The sequence below is a fragment of the Apis dorsata genome, unplaced genomic scaffold (genome assembly GCF_000469605.1).
Source record: "Apis dorsata unplaced genomic scaffold, Apis dorsata 1.3 scaffold_113, whole genome shotgun sequence".
NCBI classification, from domain to species: Eukaryota; Metazoa; Arthropoda; class Insecta; order Hymenoptera; family Apidae; genus Apis; species Apis dorsata.
In genome coordinates this window covers 661863-680983 of record NW_006263408.1, presented here as the reverse complement: position 1 = coordinate 680983, position 19121 = coordinate 661863, and the positions used below count along the sequence as shown (strand labels likewise).

Here is a 19121-nt window from a genome sequence, read left to right as displayed (position 1 = left end):
CTCGATCGATCGCCTCGAGTGCAAGAGCTCGAACGAGGGGCGGGAGGAACGCAGGAAGAACGAGATCGACGGCGGCCACGCGGTCATGAAGTCGAGATCGACGTCGAGCGTGGGCACGTGGAAAGCGGAATTGGAAACGGGGGAATCGAACGGAACGAGGACGAGCTCGTCGAACCACTCTTCTAGTCTTTCCGGCGACGAGAGTCGCGCCAAAGTGAAGAGGTGCGCCAAGGTCGTCTCCTCGATGACCATGGAGAAGTGGAAGGAGACGGCCAGGTGCGAGACGAGGAGCAAACCCCTCGCCCCCGACGATTTGACGACACCGTTGAGACTGGACGAGGCTGTTCTCGAGAAGAAGAAGCAGGGTGGGACAGGAGTCGGGGAAGGTGAGAATAGGTTGCACAATTTGAGGAGCGTGGACGACGTGGAGGATGACGAGCTGCCAGCGTTTATTGGCAATCTTTTGGTCTCCGTGGAGAGGAAAATCGAGAGAGTTTCCTTGGACGATCTGACGTTCCCCTGTCCGGCGTGCAGGAATATAGACACCGACGATCCGTTGCTGGGTTGTAGGTGCGCTGGTGACGATTGCAGCTGCGGGGAGGATACTTGCGATTGTTCGCCCTCGGCCAATAAGAGGAAGGAACAATCGACGAGGAGCTTCGAGATCGCTGGTATCAAGCACATCGACAGCGACGATGAGGAGGAGGTGCGGATGGGATTCGGTGAGTGTATTTCAATTGTTATTGTTCGGGTTATTATTATGTGGGATGACACGTGAACGTGGGTGTATATTTAAGCGCCGATAAATTTCATCGGTGGATTCGTTTTAATTCATAATAAGCTATTTGGTATTTCAGATAGCATTTATAATATTATTGATATTTAAGATGGATCAGAATTGCGGGCGATTCTTGTTCATGAAAGAAAGATTATAATTGATCATAATTTAATCCTCTTCGTTAAAATTTGAGGATTAATAATTATAGAATATAGCGCAGTTTTATTACTAATAGGAAAAAAATATAATTTTTTAAAGAAGAGAAAACAAAATTTCGATGTTTCTAATTTTCAAAATATCTAACTTTTTAGCCCATATAAGCTTATAAAAAAAAAAACGTTGTATAGTTAAATGCGATTTTAATTTCCAATTCGAATTCAATTTTGAAGTATTTCGATTTTTATTCTTCATAAAGCATCGAATTCGCTTTTCTTGGTAAAATCTATGACACCCAAGAGACGGTTAACGCGATAACTTTATACAGAATGGTTCTTGTGATTTATCGAGATTCTCGATGAACTTGAAATTCTGTCGGAAGCGTGGGCGTAGCTCGGGTGTAAAGCGGCTACTTCACGTCACGTTCGAAGAACTTCCATATTGACTCGATTCATGCCAAGAATTTACGAAAAAAAGTTTGACGTAAAGGACGCAATAGCGTCTCTTCTGCCTCAAGGAAAACTCGATTCGAGCCTCAAGGTTTATTGTTTAAATTTCGAATAAGTAATAAGCATAAGTTTTCTTTTCATTTATTGAAAAGAATCGAAGGATTTATATAAAAAAGAATTTATGATTTTTATCTTTTTCCAGAAGAACAGAAAAATGTTTTAAAATTTTTAATATTCCTTTAATAAAATATTCATCGTATTCATTTTGATAGCAAGGATCATTTTTATTATGAATTTCCAATTTTTTAACTTGTTACAATGATTATTAAACTTATTTATTAAACTTCCATTCTGATATCAGAGTCTATATAATATATATATATGGTTTTATTATTAATATTATTGTAACTTGCTGTAGTTCAAAGTGTTCCTTGATATAAAAAATGAATAGTAAATTCTGTGAAGAATGAGAGTTTGAATAGAGCTTTGTGTTGTATTGCTTTTGAATAAAATGACTTAGAATATTTTTGATCTTATTTTATATAAACATGCGAAATTATTCAAAGATTATAATGAACATAAATTAGACAATATGTTAAACATTTTGGAAATCGTAGATATACTATATAAACATATATATAAAAACATAATTATAATTAACAAATAGTATAAGTATATAAATTAAACATTTCCAAAATATTTTTAATTGCAATATTTGTTTCACCTTCATAAGATTTTCTAAAGATAGTTTTACAATTTCGTGTAATTGAATTTAATCAATTAATTATTAATGATATTTCATTTAAATACTAAAAATTCATATTTAAAAAATATAATTAGAATATGATTATTGGTTTACCAAAAAGATGAATATTCTTGTAATCAGAAACAACTAGTCCTATCAATTTTATCGGTTCAAAAATCGAACAATTTTTTTCTAGAGAACAAAAACAAAAAACAAATAAGACCAAAGATCTCCAAATGGGTCATGAAGTTCCGTGACTCGGGCGATCTCTTTTCACATGTCCACCCACGCGTTGCTTCCCGCGTCTTCCGGTGCCCTTTGGTGCCGCCGCCGACAGGTTTGTAAAGAGCCGAAAAACCTTCCACCACCCACCATCTCGGCGTGCCATTAGCGGCGTGTTTGCACTATGGTAACGCTGACTTATGGTATTTGTCTCCTCTCGTGCACGAGCTTACGTAACACGGCCGACTCGCGTAGGTGAACGGGAATCAAACGTGCTCTTTAATTCCTTCACGTCGTCGTGAACCGGGACGATGAAAGAGATTCCTGGCATTGCTCGGATTCGGGCGTAATTGTTCCACAGGTATCATAGCCGTAATATTTTAGCTTTAGTGCCTAATATTTTATTAATGCTTTGTCATCGTTGATCAGTATGCAATCTGAAAAGGAAAAGGAATTTAGGCTGTTCATTGGTAAAATTAGTTAAATAGATAATATGATATATCGTGTTTGATTAATATTTTTGATAATAAATAGTCATGAATCAGTCCAAGATTTATTTCATAGATTGGTATTTTCATGTTCTTTAGAATTAATAACGTCAAATTTTTATTAACTATTATATATTCTAATTAAAAATTTATATTTCTTCAATATTTTATATAAATTTTTTATCGATTAGAAGAATCTGGATTTATAAAGTTCATAAAGAAATTCACGATTTGTTTTTTTTAGTGACGATACAAAGGATTCAGTCGAATTCGACCCGAATAAAAAATATATTAGAATAATTATCAAAATAATTTTCATTGTTTAAAAAAAAATATAGTTTATCATAGTGTTATAAATTTGTTTAAATTTCTTAAAATTGTAAGTGAGAAAAGAAAAATTATAAAAATAATAATTAAAAATTATAAAAATATAAATTAAGGTTCAGATAGGTTAAGGTAAGGTTTTCAATGGATTAATAGTTTTTAACAATTTAGTTTTCAAATATATATTTATTTTTAAAATGATCCATACCTTTATTTCTTTACCTCGATTCATAAGTAAATTCTGTGCACTCAATTTATACAATAAATAATGATAATGAACTTGTCGATGAACATGCACGTGATAATGAAACGTGCCGATAACCTAACGTCCTTACCCATGCATACTCACATTCATGAATCTTAAGCCCTCTTTTAACAACGTGTTAACTTTTACAGTTTACTCTTCCTATTAAACCCATCTTTCAACCAGAAGCCAGAATCATGCATAGAGTCATATATTCTCGTGATTCGTAGAAACATATTTTTCCACTGACCCACGATACAAAGGATTCAGAATTCGACCCGAATGAACGTTCGAATAAACCGCGAATGACATACCAAAAATAACGTGTCGAGGAATATCTCTCAAACTGAGATTGTCACGATACGGAAACCGGTCGCGACCCGTCCGAATGTCAGTTGCACTGTCATCGTGAAAGAAGTTGCATCTAACGCTATAGGATCGGACGTGACTCCATGCCGGCCGTCCCGTTTCATTAACGCGATGCCTATTGTACCGTACGGCTTCTCCAACGTCCGCGATCGCAACGCCCTCATTCGTTCAACTGTGATTCGTCCTCGTTTAAGGACGTGTAAATATCGGAATATGCTCGAAACACGAATTTACATAGTAATAAAATTTTGAAGTGTATCATTTTTTTGAGATCAGGCAAAGTAAAGGATGACTTTTGTAAGTATTTATGTATATCAGCGATAGATATTATTTGGAAATACATATCATCTAATCCAAAATACATACAATCTAATCCAAAATCTTACAAATATTGTGATTGTCTAAAATCAGTAGATATTGTAGACTTTGTCTGGATAAAGTGTTAATTTTTTTCAGTTTGTCTATTACATATATATGTATATACGAAAGTATTCGAATATATGAAACAATAAAAGTATACTTGTTATATACCTTAATTTTTGAAGGTTATAATTATTATCAAGAATTTTAAACAAATCGAATAATATTTGGAGAAGTTATAAAATGTTCATTGTGCTGTAAGTACATTATAAAACTATTTGAACGAATATATTATTATTTATTATCTTTATACATTACATTATATTAATAAAATTTGTTCATTTTTTATTTTAATATCTATCTGTTGATGATATTCCACAACGTGAATTAATTTTTACTTTGTGGTTAAAAAAGATAACTTCTTTTTTAATCTTTTATATATATATATATATAAGAAAGCAGTTAAAAATTAAAGAATTATCTATATTGAAAAGATAAAACTTCTATTCATAATCTATTTTCTCGAACTAAACATCATCAATTAGAATAAGAAGTTACTATTTATATCTACTACGTATTCTATTTGTGTCATTATTCTTCTCATCGAGCATACTCAAATGTAGTTTTCTATCCAAACGAAAAATCATTATCGTAATGCTTAAAAAGAACTCTATTCGATCGGTCGTGCAATCATGCAACAGAATTCAATCTTGTCTCGATTTACATGTCGTTCAGTCTCTCTTCAGAGATAAGACTGTCAATGTAAGAGGTTGTATCGCTATGTCATAGTCGCCGAGTTTTATTATGGACAAGGGAGGAATGCATGTTTCGCCATAGTGACCAAACGAGGGGAACGACTTTGAGGATGTTGTGTGTCGTTTAGCCAACCATGAAACTAGAAAGCTTCTGTGAACAGAGGTCTAGCTACCATGTATACATACATTGCCACTTGAAAGTATTGGGACATTGGTTGCTTTCAATGAACATGAATTTATGTTTCCTGACATATAACAGAAATTATTATTATAAAATAATAGTTATTGCTATTTATATATTTAAAACTAGTATTATCAAATTTGTAAAAATGATCAGTTAAGTATTATTATATTAAAAGCATATACTTTTGCTGAGAATTAATGATAATTATAATGAGATAAACATCTGATTATATATATTTATTTTTAATATATAATTTAGATTATAAATATAGTATTTTAAAAAGATTAAAAAACTATTATAACAGTTAAAATTATGACAAGTAATTTCGAACAAATCTAATAATTAATATTTCATTTCTCTGTTAATATATCACTTTTATTACTATTGATAAGATAATTTAATCTATTATTGACAAAATATATTTTTCAATGGAAAAGTAATGGAATTCACTAATAATTTCATGATCTCTTTGTTACAATTAGAAACTGTGTTCATATATTATATACTTATTAATAGAAATATATATTCATACGTATTGGTGCAGATTCAATCGAATTAAATCGAATGTTTCGGTGTAGGAGGCCGTGTACACCGTGGTCTGATTGAACGTTCGCCTTCACCAGCTGACTATACTTAGTTGCTCATTGATCGTCTCTATGGCGGTCCTCAATCATATCTGCTTAAGCGAAGAATCAACCGGCTACCACAACGGAGGCTGTTCACCTCTGCCCGCCCTCTCTCCACAAGATACATAATGGATCGTGTTAAACGCCACGATAAAATAGTGGCTGCGTTTCATGGTTCGCCGATCGACCGCTTTCGGATTGATTCTGTTTTCTTTGTTTCTTCGACAGCCTTCCCCTGAGAAGAAGAAAGAAGTATCTGTTTGCATCGGATAGTTGTTCGATACTGCTGATAATTTAGTCGTTTCGACGATTGAGATGTGATAATTGCTGATTTATCGTGATGATTGCTTAGTGGAGGTTAGTATTATTCATCGATCGGATGATAATAAGTTGTGTATGGGATGAAAATGTGTAGATTGTTTTTGATATGTGTTTGTCGGAGATAATATCAGGAACTCTGTATGCATTATAATTTAGTAATTGGAGAGGAAATGATATTAGATATAATTGATAAATGATCAATTTTAGGATATAAATTTCTCTTGTAAAAATAATTTTTGCAGTTATATGATATAATAGAGTATAATAGAGTAATCAGAGAGCTTAGGATTTTTACAATTTACTTTAATTTATTTTATTATAGTTTTATTACAAGTAGAGACATATGCAAGTATGCAATAATAGTTGTAATATTTTTTTACTTGTATAGATATTGCTATATACAATTTATTTAACATAGCAAAATTTTTACGCAAAAATTATTAATTTTATTGATTATATTGTCACATATATACACATATTAATTAGAATAATTAATATATTATATTATTTAATTATTTATTTATATTTATAAAGCAATAATTATTCATTTATAAAAAAATTTATAACATTATATTTTATTGTTAAAATATGTTAATATTTATTTAAAAATATAACAATAATTTTGTAGTAATTGAACAACATATTACATCTTCATAATATATATTTCATATTCTATTAAAAAATGTCTTATTACATAACTTATGATTTAAAATTTAATATTTTAAAATAGAAGCATATTCGGTTTATCCAATCTAATTTATTTAAATAATTAACTTATCATTAAATACACTTATAAGTATTTTATTATTATAATATAATAATTTATAACTTCTAGAATAATTGCTATTAATATTAGTTAGCTAAAATTATCCGTCTATACTCATCTGATTGTTTCTACAGAATGAAAGTCAATTGTATATACATGATACAGAACCATTTCCATTGCCAATATTACTATTTCATAACATACAAATACATTCACAATCTCTTTATTCTACATATTCTCTATTCTATATTCTCTATTCTAATTTAAACAAAAATCGATATCCAAATCAAGTTTATGAACGAGCAATTCACAAAAATCAGAGTGATGATGGTTAACAATATAGAATTTATCTATCATTGCGAATGTTTTGAAAATATATCCTCAAAACTTGGCTGTGTAACTTGATCGACGGCCAAGAGTTCTCCTAATTGGAGGAAGCATGTAATGGCCTTCCGTTCCGTTGTTCTATGGGATTCTCGTTGGTAAATAAACTCATAGAGTAATGGCCCGTGTAATTCGAGGGTATTTATTCGCTTGGTCGAGGAAGTCTGGATAGGGGAACGGTTTCGTTCCAAGTAAGTACGAATTTTTCGCGTTTATCTCGCGTTTCAATCGGTCATCGATGATTGTGAAATGAGAGCATCCTATGTCTTTAACCCTTTTAACAAAAAGGCTTTGTTCTATCATGTAATTTTAAAAGCTAAATTTAGAATAAAGTTATTTTATTAATTTATTATAATATATTTAGAGTGTTTTATAGAATATCATCTTTTGAAAGATATTCAAAAACTTAATATTACCTATGAAAGATATATAGAACTTAATATTTATATTAATTTATATATAACCTATTATTTATATCAACACTACTTATTTCTAATATTAAATTTATAATCTATAAATTACTACTACATATGATTTCAGTGCAGATAATTCCAAATGGTTAAAGTTAATATTGAATATTTGAAGATACTACAATATGTAAATATATTTACATTTTAAAGTCTTATAAAGTAGAGTATTTGCAAAGTAGTATTTTTTGAAAAATATTCAAAAAGTTAATACTATTTATAGAATATATTTTAATATTTAATAATTTAATACTTATGTATTTATATTAGTTATTCATTAATTTTTTTTAATTTATTAATTCATTAATTTTTCATTAATATTTTAATAATCTATTTAAAACTCTTACATAATATATAATACAAATAATTTCAAGTGTAAAGGATTAAAATTATCTTAATTAGTAATCAAATAAATAAAATAAGATAAAAATAAATACGAAAATCGCTCGTGAGAATTCTTTCATTTGATTCAATAATACATTACTTTATCATCATCGTTAATTCTTTGCATCTTTGCATCGTTCATGTTTTAATAATAGTCAATTACATTCATCGATACCAAATGCATATTGTGCATGCTTCACAAGAAATTCTAAGAAATAAATACGAATTCGATTCGTATTTGGATTGGAATAAAATATTTGCAAATAAGATCATGTAATATCATATATCATGTAATATAATATCATTATAACAACCTGTATCCTCGTGTTTCTAATTTTGTAATGTCTCATGAAACTTATTGTGAGGCATGCACAATACAAGCCTATACATTTTCTTGAATCCAATGACCTGGTCATCGGTAAGTGGCCGACAGTGCGTAACGGTTTTTAATACGGCCTGCATGGTCGAGACAAATAACGCTTGGAATCAAGCCATCTAACTCAATTGTTGGAAGCGAGGGAATTAAGGGCCCGAATTAATCCAATTGTCCTCTCCTGCCAGATAATTGAATTGGCTGGGAAATGAAAAATCAATAAAGACCACTGTCGATTACCGGTACTACGCACCCTGGTGCGTGGGATTGGTTTGTGCTTACGTGATGTGGAAGATATGCATGGTACTTTCGTTTGAATTATAGTGCGCGTTGCAATTGGAATGTAATTAGGATTCGAACAAGGCCTTAAGGAAGGTGCGAATGTATTACCGGTTTAGATAGTGTACTGCACTGTGCGAAAGTCTTGAATTACATGTTTTATTGATCTTGTAATGGCATCTGAATTTTTAAAAAATATTTCTATTTGCTGTAGAGATGTAATGTATAGATATAAGATTGTTGCATATTTTGTAGCTTTTCTTGGTTTGTATTTTTTGTTTGTATGAGATTGTGATACGTAGAAATTTGACCTAAATATTTATTATATCCCACGCCAATATATCTTAAAAAATAATATGAAATATTTAAAAAAAAAATAATTATCAAAAAAACAAAGAAAAAATAATATAATAATGGTTAATCTCTAAGTTAATTATTTATGAAAAAATAAAAATAATAATATAATAAAAATAATATAAATATTAATATTTATAATATAATATATTTTATTAATATAATAAAATAATAATATAAATATTAGATACTTACAATAAATTCAAAGTTTTGCATTCATTTAGTAGAAATGTTGAAAATTATATGTATAATAATAGTTTCATATCAATATATTAAATAAATATGGAATTTGTTTGCATTTTTTTAAAGTATTAAGAATTTTATCATATAAACATAAACATTACAAGATATCTTTTATCAAAATTATCACATTAAATTCTATTAATATAATTCATGCTACATTCAAGAATCACAAATAGAATGAATAATCAATGTTCTTGTTCAACTTATCAATACTCGATTAAAAATTGAGATAAATATTTATTAATATTTAATAATTAAAAATTAATAGAAAATTTTAATTTCTATAATATATTTTCAAAATATAATATAATTTATTAATGTAGAATGATAAAAATATGTAGAATGACAATAACAAAAAATATAAAAAATTTGTTGTAGTAAAAAATATTCAATTAATTGTTTTCCAAGTATTCCTAGATTGTTCGATTCCTAGGTTGATCGATTGTTGTTCATGTTAACGACAGTTTCCTTGAACCTGACCGATTTATTCGACGCCAATCCTCTCGTTGCTATTACCTCACGTCGTTTTCCATTGGCAGTTACTGAAATCTGGCGCGACAGGTTGCTGACGGAACTTCGTAAATGGAAACTGGAAATGATCTTCCAGAAAGGGAGATCTTAGGCTTCCAAGCTTCTCGAGAGTTGGCGTGTAACTCTTACGTTTTCTGAATATCAAATGAATTGATTGCTATGTATAAGACATCCGTAATTACCGAAACATTTCGTGTACATATTGCATTTGCGAGCTAAAATCGACCTGAAAATGTGGATTTAAACGTAAATAAATAGATAAGATTGCTAAAAAATTTTCTTTATGAAAAGAATGGGTGAATTTTTTCCCTGATAATACAAAAAATAATATAATATAATATATAATATAATAATATATAATAATATAATATAAAATTAATAAAATAATAATTTGAGTTACGATATTGTGAGTTTATTCCAGAATCGAAAAAAGAAGCTTTTAATAAGGAATTTCAAGTTCGCCATAAGAGTTATATATCTACATATACATATACAATGCGGCTCGAATCTGGTCTAACATCCCATTCTCTCATTCTACGACAGAACAATAAATGTAGTACAATCCGCTTTGTCAAACAAGATTCTAGATTTTCAATATGTGACATCACATTCTCACTTAGGATGAATTTATTATCGCATATAGTATCATACGTATAGTATCATATAATCATAAAGAATGACGATATAAAAATCATGTCATTTCATATTGCATGAAAACACATTCTGATAATAACTTTTTCTTCTCTTTGCTATTCTAAGTGTGACATCACATACTGAAAATCTAGATTTTCTTCTGATAAAACTGATGATATCATTATTCATATTTATTCATTTTTATTCTCTTATATTATTTTCTCTATGTTTAACCTCTAAAAATGATTCGATTTCCCTTTTACGAATTTTCACAGAAAGAGAGTATATAACATTACACATCATTATTTCAAGCTTATTTCAGAGATACATTGCACAAATACATCACATATAACATAAATTTTTGCTAAAACGAAACATTATATCATTACGTTATTTCTCTAATATTACTATATACATTAGGTAAAAGTATGTCACGTGATGAAGCTTCTGCTAAAGCCAACGTCGCATCATGTCACGTGACGTACTTTGTTAATATAGTAGGGTAGTGGGGATAATGTGACTTCATGTATTCTCTTCTTGTGGAAATTCGTTGGAATGAAATTGAATTATCTTTACTGAGAGAAAGTAGTGTTCGTTTAGCAGCCCTATAACCCTCAGTAACCATTTTCTTTTTTTGCATTCTTCTATTTGACAATCCTGTTATCTTCTCATTAAAGGAATTTTATTTCATTAAGTATATAAAGAAGGAATTTTTTTGAAAAAATTTTCTTTGGTGCTTTATTTAAATATTGCTATCATAATCTTGTTTGTATATGATTTTATACGATTTGTGAACAGTTAATGATAAAACTAGTTAGATACCGGCTTTGTCGGCAGATCATTGTATATAAAAACGTGATTATCGCAATGGTATACATATAGGTTATATTAAATTACGACACCTTTTCAATCTAGACAAGAGAATTATCCTCTACGTGGAACTCAATGTTTCTCGATGACCAGAGTTATTGATCTTGGATGTAGGGGATATAGAATGCGTTGTAACATGATGTGGATGGATATTACATTGGCAATGAATCGAAAAAAGAGCACATAGTTGAGTGGATTGTAATAATATTAGGTACAGAGTGTTGATTGAATGTATATGGTTGGTGTCTTGTTTCTTCAATTTGCATTCGATATGCTCTTGCTTCTTATGGCAGATATCTATAGATTCCTTGAGCTTTACTGCAAAGAATCTTTCATTGGAGGTATTTTAATTTGTATTTCATTATTTATTTGTACTGTTATTCTAAATTCACAATTTATTAATAGCAATAGATGTAACAATAAAAATATCTATTTGGATTTCATTAAATCTGATTAAATATAACGATAACATTTATTGGTCGAAAATTTCATTTATAAATAAATATATTTAATCATCAGAAATTTTTTTTTATTATAATATATAAGTCTTTCTCCTTTATTTTCCACGTAATTTTCATATTATTTTTTATAAATTTATGTAAATCAATCTTAAAACTAAACTGCTAAATCTCGTATAATATTCAATTATAGTTTCTACATGAAATTTAATATTATTTTATAGTCTAACTCTTTTGCTGAATTGTTTCTGATTAACAAATTTATTTTCAATATTCACAATAGATCTGTTACAAATTTTTAGAGTGTATGTCGAGTATACTCTCTGTCTCTCTTTATTTTTTTTTCTTTTACGCTTTCATAAATGAATGTATAAAGTATAAATTTAATTATTATCGCATCAATCACGCATACTCTCAAAAGGGTGCAAGAAATCGTTTTTCAAACGAGGGCGCGAATAAAATTGTTTAAATTGCAAACGATAAGTCATAAAAGCAAAGATCCAATCAATCTTAACGATTTTCAACGATCTTCTTATGGTAACCAACACAATTTCGACGAAATACTTGCGAATAAATTCAAACCAATATAGCGCGCGCTTCATTGACGATCGAAATCCGCGGCTTTTCTAAACAACATTAACCCATATTTCCGATTTTCCTCGATTCTCGTTGAATTGTATCACGAATAGAAACCTGAGAAAATCGACATAAAGAGAGTGAAATTGCCCAAGATTTCACGTATCTGCTCAACCATTCTTTGCCTCTCTGTTTTATTTTATGACAAAGCAATTGAATCAATTTTAGAAGAAACAATTTCACGTTTTATATACACGTTGAAATATATCTTGTTGAATATTCTTCCTTTTTTTACGACGCATTGACTACCTGAAATAGCAGCGGATATCTCGTTAACTCGTGAAAAGTTTTCAAATATTTCCTTAAATTAAATAAATTATTCACAAAACCAGTGGTTCCCAATATATGTGGGAAAAATTTGGAAGAACGTTATGAACTCTCAAAATATATTAATTTTAATATTGATGAACTTTTTAAAAATTAAATGAAAATATATATACATTACTCGAAGGAGAAACATAAAATTAAGAATTACTGTATTCCAAATAACAATCTTTATATTTTAATATATTTGAAAAATCATTTTGAATAAAAAATATATACATCTTGAATTGGTTCGTCTTCATTCACGAGAAAATAAAAATGGAAAGTTATTCAAATTATATTTTTAACTTTTAATGATAATTATTTATTTGAAACTACATTTTTATATTGATTTATAATGACGATAATTTAATATAAAAATATTTAAAGAAGATAGATTCATTATCAGATTCATTTCTTTCTATTCATTGTTACATTTCTGATATCGATCATTATATAAATTAATATAGATCAATGTAAAATAATCTCAAATAAATTAAAAATTAAGTATCTTGAAAGTATTTGATTACTCGTAACTTGTATCTCGAGAACGAAGATCAATAATTTATAGTATATACGTAATATTTTTTACTTTGAACGACCTTTTAAATATGTTGCCAAAGTATGTCCTTTTTTATTCGAAACACCTTGTACATTAAGATAAGGAAATAAAATTCTCGTCGTAATATCGATAATAAAGCTCAGTTGTAACGATTTCTGCTCCAGTTACACAAAACGTCGACTTAACAGGCGTTCACTTTGCCAACCTTCGTGGATTTTTCATCGTTTAGTCTTTCTTTTTCTCTCTATCTTTCTCTCTCTCTCTCTTTCTCTCGCTTATTTGCACGAAACAAGTTATTTGCGGTAATGTTATATCGGGAAAGCAGCACGGCTTAAGTGGCCGTTTCTCGCCGCCACGTTTCGCGTTTAATCGACGCAAATTATTCTGCGGTACGAAGCGTAAAGCGGCGGAATTTCAAAAATTCTGCTTTGTAAATAATCACTGTAGGTACTCGTTCCACGTTTTGAGGAAGAACCGTCGAATGTTATAAAGTTGTCGAGACATCTTTCTGAGAATCTTCCCAATGCGATGATATTTTCTTCCTTTTTTTTTTTTTTTTTTTCTTTTTAACGAAAGTGTATGATTTTATACAATGTATACACACTTTTAAATGGGTTTCTCTCGAGTGACTTCCGATTTTAATATGATAATGGTCGTTTTACGAGAAAATGATTCTTGCAACAAACTTTTTTTTAATTTTATGAAAGTGTATAAGAGGCGATAAAGGAGATCTGGGTTTTTGTGAAGAGATAAAAATTTAAATAGGTCAAATTAATAGTGTAACTTAATAGAAAATATCGTGTTGCTTTAAATTCTTGATTTATTACATTGAGACACAATTGTGATAAGGATTTTATATTAAAATGAAATGAAACTTATAATAAATATTATAATAAATTTTACAATTTACAATAATGTTTTAAAGATACATAATTTAAGAATAATTCAATTATTTTTATTATTAGTTGATTGATAAAAAAAAAAAGAAAATATAACACAGAACAAGATCATAATAGGCAAAAATAAATAAAAGATTATATGGAAAAATTAAAAGTGATCTTGAAAATTTATTTAATTTATTTTTATTCTATTAAAAGATGAAGATCCCGTTACTTTCCTTTTCTCGTTTTTTTATGCTTACATAATTTTTAGTTAAGTTTTTACATAATTATAGTTTCTTTTATTCTGTGAATATTTCTAATCTTCAAATATATAATTTATATATAATTTATATAATTATATATAATTTCATATTGCAATATACAAATAAATTTCATAAGATATAGTTATGATTAGAATTAAATATATACCAAATTATTGGAATTATATTGTATTACATAACATATTGGAATTCTAAGTTACGATATCTTATCTATTAAAGAAACACGAAATTTGATCATTGTTCTTCTGCATTTCTTTATTAAACAAATATAAATATCATATAGTTATTTTAGCTAACTGTAATTTTATATTTTTGCTCAGTAAAGAAATATTTTCTTATATTTGCATACATAAATAAGAATTGCTAATAACTAATTCACTTGCATGGTATTTTCATTATATTAGTTTTATTTTAGAATTTCTAAATACATAATTAATTAAATTCCTAAAAAAATTTCATCTCAATGATTGCTTCATTAATCATTCTTCTCTTACAATTTCCATTATAATTATAATAACGTGTAAAATATGCATTTACCACGAATCGAACTTCAAATTATTTTTATAATTTGGCCTTGCAAATTAACAGATTTAAATATGTATTGATTTTTAGCCATTGGTTGTCATTGTATCACAATCCAATTGTACCAGACGACGATGAAAATGAACTCGAACGATGAAATCCGTTGACAAGGAACAGGAAACGGAAGGATCCATGACAGCGTGTATTCGGTTTTTGCAGACGGAGCGTAACGATCAGGTGGACCTAATCGCTTCATTTCACGGCAGTTTGTCGTGCTACCTGCCCTCGTCTGGGTCAATCAGGGCTAAGATTGGTCGGAGGAACGAAACGGTTTCGTTCCGCGTGCCCTGGTGGCCACCGTCGAATTTAGGTTAATGCACGTTAATGCATCAAAAGGTGGAACCGGTTTTTCACTGGCGTCGCTCCCCCGACACCAGTCGAATCCCGCGCCTCGTCCCATTTCGTTGCAGCCATTTGTAGTCGTTACGTATTAATCACGCGTGTCTGTTGTTTGCGGTGAACGAGGCACCGCACCGCAATTTCGTATGCCTTGATTCGACGACAATGGACCGGTTGAAAAGAGCGGGCCGATTGAAAGATTGTGTTAATTTGGGATCGAGGCCTTCTTCTCTCTTTCTCTCTTTGGAATTTACAGTTTTTCAGGCGTGCATTCGAATTGAAGAATCGATATGAAGTCAATTCTGAAAGTTTCTTTACGTGTTACATTTGTGATTGTTACAATGTTGTCGAGGAAATTTGATTTCTGACAATGACTGATTTTTGTGAAAGGTGTATTGTAAATACCTTTGAATAAAATTGTATACAACGTATTATATTTATAATACACATATTTATAATGTTATAAAAAACAGAATTGTTTTTGATTTTGATAATACAACTCGTTAATTGAACATGGGTGAACTATAATTCTATAAGTATGTGAAACAAATTTTCGGATTTATAAAACATTAATAAACTGGATTAATTTATTAATTATAATAATTTAGATAATTAAAGTGGACTGAAATATTGGCAAAAAGTCACACGATACTCTTCATATTTATCTTCTGACAAATTCAATCAATAATTTGACAAAGGAAGATACTCACTTGAGTAAAATATATATAATTTGCTGCGAATAAAAAAACTTCTAAACTTGATCGAGTAAAACAAACATTCTTAAGTGTTGAATAAAAAAAATCTCCTTGTCTCGATGAACTCATTTTGGTATTATTTTAAATTGTGTCTACTCCGCGTTTCGAGAAGCACGAAATTGTTGTTGTTGTTGTTGATTCTTCCTGAATCAGGCCTGCCGTTCTCGTTCCTATGAACGGCACAACAGTAACAGCAGCTGCAGATTGCGTATCAGCGACCTCGATCGTCCCCTCCCCTCTCTTGCATTCCCCTTTCCCTCTCTTATCCACCCCCACCTTTCCATTCAGATCATTATGTCAATGATCCCGGCCGGAGGAGGAAGCCACGCGAAATTCATCCGCAATGTATAGCGGCCACCAACTTCCTGACAACGGAGTCAAAGGTATCCCGCGTCGTGGAATGTTTATTTACCTTAACGCGATATGATTGCATCTATAACGCGTATCCTTCGTTTCTGTCTCTTTATCGGTGAATGTTAATATTGATACTCACGGTAAACATTGGACAAAATTGAAGTAGAAATATTGGAAGTTTTTTTTCCAGTATGTTATGTACAATATAATTCCAATAATTTGATATTTAATAATCTGATATACATAATTCTAATCATAACTATGCCTTACGAAATTCATTTTATCGTAATATTATTCATTTTATATCGCAATATGAAATTATATATAACGTTTAAAGAATGTTGATTTTTGTTTATAAGTTGATGTAGAGAAGAAAGTGGGTCGAGCACTGAAGATGATGAAGAAAATTTTCGCGAAATAATATTAATGATAGAATTTTTTTTTTTTGAAAATATACTTATTTTTTACTTTTGTATTTTGCGAAAACAATTTGGATTGCATTGATTATTTAATAGATGAAGAAAATTTATTACTCGAATATTGAAAATGGTGAAAAAAGTTTTCGCGAAATAATACTAATGGTAGAATTTTTTTTTTTATGAAAATTTTATTTACTTCTTACTTTTGTATTTGCGAAAATAATTTGGATTGCATTTACTTACTATTTAATGGTGAAGAAAATTTATTATTCGTTGAATATATTTGTTCGTGAATTTTAATCAAGAGAATTAATTAAAAAATTTTACGATTATAAAATATTCAATTATTCACTTCTTATTTAATTATTTAATTAAAATTAAATTTGATTGATTTAAAAATTTTTAAAAAATTGATAAAAAATTTTTAAAAAAATTTGATTAATTTAATTATTGATTAATCAAGTAGAAACTGTGACGAGCAATGCTAAATTTTTTCAGAACTTTTGAAAGATTAAAATAAAATTTCTTCGAAAAATTGGAAGCCACGATTTTTAATATCAGAACAATCGATTCCTCGTCTTTCGATAGAGAAGATCGCATGTTTCGGTCTTGTTTCTCTATTTCCTTGAAACACGGAGATCTTGCATTGTATACAAATAGCTGTTTCCCTCGCGTGACTTCTCGTAATCGCTACAGCTTACACGATCGTACAGTTTTCCAAATGACCCGTGCATTGCACTCGGTCTCGACGATCTGAATGCATGTCGTAATTGGAAATTAGAAATCATGATACTGAATGTCAAGCGGACACGATGGATCTTCTCGACTCGAGGACGCTTTGCATATCTGGTGAACGAGAATTTGTTGATAATTAGATTAGTAGCGACTAATTGACGGATAATTTTTTATATTTAAAAAATTTGAAGAATAATTTGAGCAAACAGAACGAAAGATTTTCCACATTTGATTTAATCTACTTATAAAATTTTATTTTATTTGTGAATAAAGAAATTCCCCTTTTTTTTCTTTGGCACATTGACAGTTTATTTATTATATACGTCTTTTCATCGAAGAAGAATAAACAATCATATCATTCCTATTTGTTAATTTCAATTTAATAATACACGTGATATATAATATTATTGATATAATATTATTGAAAAAGAAATAAAACAATTTTCAAATTTTCTTAGATTGTAGAATGGCTTTCTACTCCGGGATATTAATGAAATTACACACGTAAATTAAAATTTCCATGTGTAATAACCATGTATACCAAACGAATACAATCGAAGTTGTTCGATATCTCGCAGCGTTTCTAGACGATTATTAAAGTTCTTCGATTACACGTTGGGAACACATTTTAGCCCATATAACAGCTTAACAGTCGGAAGCAACGTTCATTTATGCGAACGAAACGTGTGTTCGGTGTCACGAATGAATTAAGACGTTCGAACAGCTGCTAATCAACGACGTGCAGGAAACAGCGGCTGGTATCGCGTTCACCGGTTCGATCATCGAAATCGCGTGCGCCTCGTTTTCTCCCCCTTTCTCTTTACCCCGGCTTGTTTTCTATTTCACTTTCATCCTCGATCGTCTTGCCAGCATGCCCATTTTTCCCTTGATCGTTTCGCGACTTTCAGTTTTACGATCCCGATCGTCTTACGATGCTTCCCCATCTCTAAGCGAAAGGCTACAGCTACACAGTTTTTATTGTATTGGAACGAGATTCAGAGTTCCATAAATTATGATAATTCCAATTATCAAATTCAGTATATGGAAATATTACAAAATTATACCGATATATTTTTATCTTTGTATACTTTCTCTGTTTCTTCTCTCGCCATCGTGTATATATATGTACGATTACTATCATCTTCAAAATTTTTCTTTTTGAATTTTTATCTTGTCTCCCTTTCATAACCATACTTTCCCTTCTAGCTTAATCTTATAATTTCATACTATCTTCCTTCCATCTTTCTTCGATCCACTCTCTAAATCTTATCTTATAAAATTTTTTCAAATTCAACCACCTTTTTTGTTACATTAAAAAATTAAAATCTAATTTTGATTCTTTTTATTTTTCGCATATTATTTTCTAATTTTTTCTTTTCAATCTCTCTCTTATATTTTATAATATATATCCCACTCTCGCGTTTTCATTCAAAATTTTTAAAATTTATTTTGGAAATTTATTATATTATAAAAAGCTATATTATAATTTTAATTCTTATTTATTTTCTCTG

At 29.6% G+C, this 19121-nt stretch overlaps 1 protein-coding gene and 2 long non-coding RNA genes across 4 annotated transcripts in view; 1 reads left to right on the top strand and 2 right to left on the bottom strand.

The window, feature by feature from the left end:
• The first annotated feature begins 6 nt into the window (after positions 1-6).
• Positions 7-19121, top strand: part of LOC102677970 (puratrophin-1-like) — a 217670-nt gene continuing 198555 nt past the window's right edge. For both annotated transcript variants that reach the window (XM_031508933.1, XM_006612466.2), the window contains exon 1: positions 7-722. In XM_031508933.1, coding sequence (XP_031364793.1) covers positions 86-722 — 637 coding nt within the window. In that variant the 5' untranslated portion in view covers positions 7-85. The remainder of the gene's footprint in view (positions 723-19121) is intronic.
• On the bottom strand, positions 8038-9256 carry LOC116185163. Its single transcript, XR_004149938.1, has 3 exons — positions 9224-9256; positions 8337-9017; positions 8038-8230 (listed from the first exon to the last, which is right to left on the bottom strand). It is a non-coding gene; the product is annotated as an uncharacterized LOC116185163 (long non-coding RNA).
• On the bottom strand, positions 9676-10325 carry LOC116185164. The gene is made up of 2 exons (XR_004149939.1): positions 10285-10325; positions 9676-10028 (listed from the first exon to the last, which is right to left on the bottom strand). It is a non-coding gene; the product is annotated as an uncharacterized LOC116185164 (long non-coding RNA).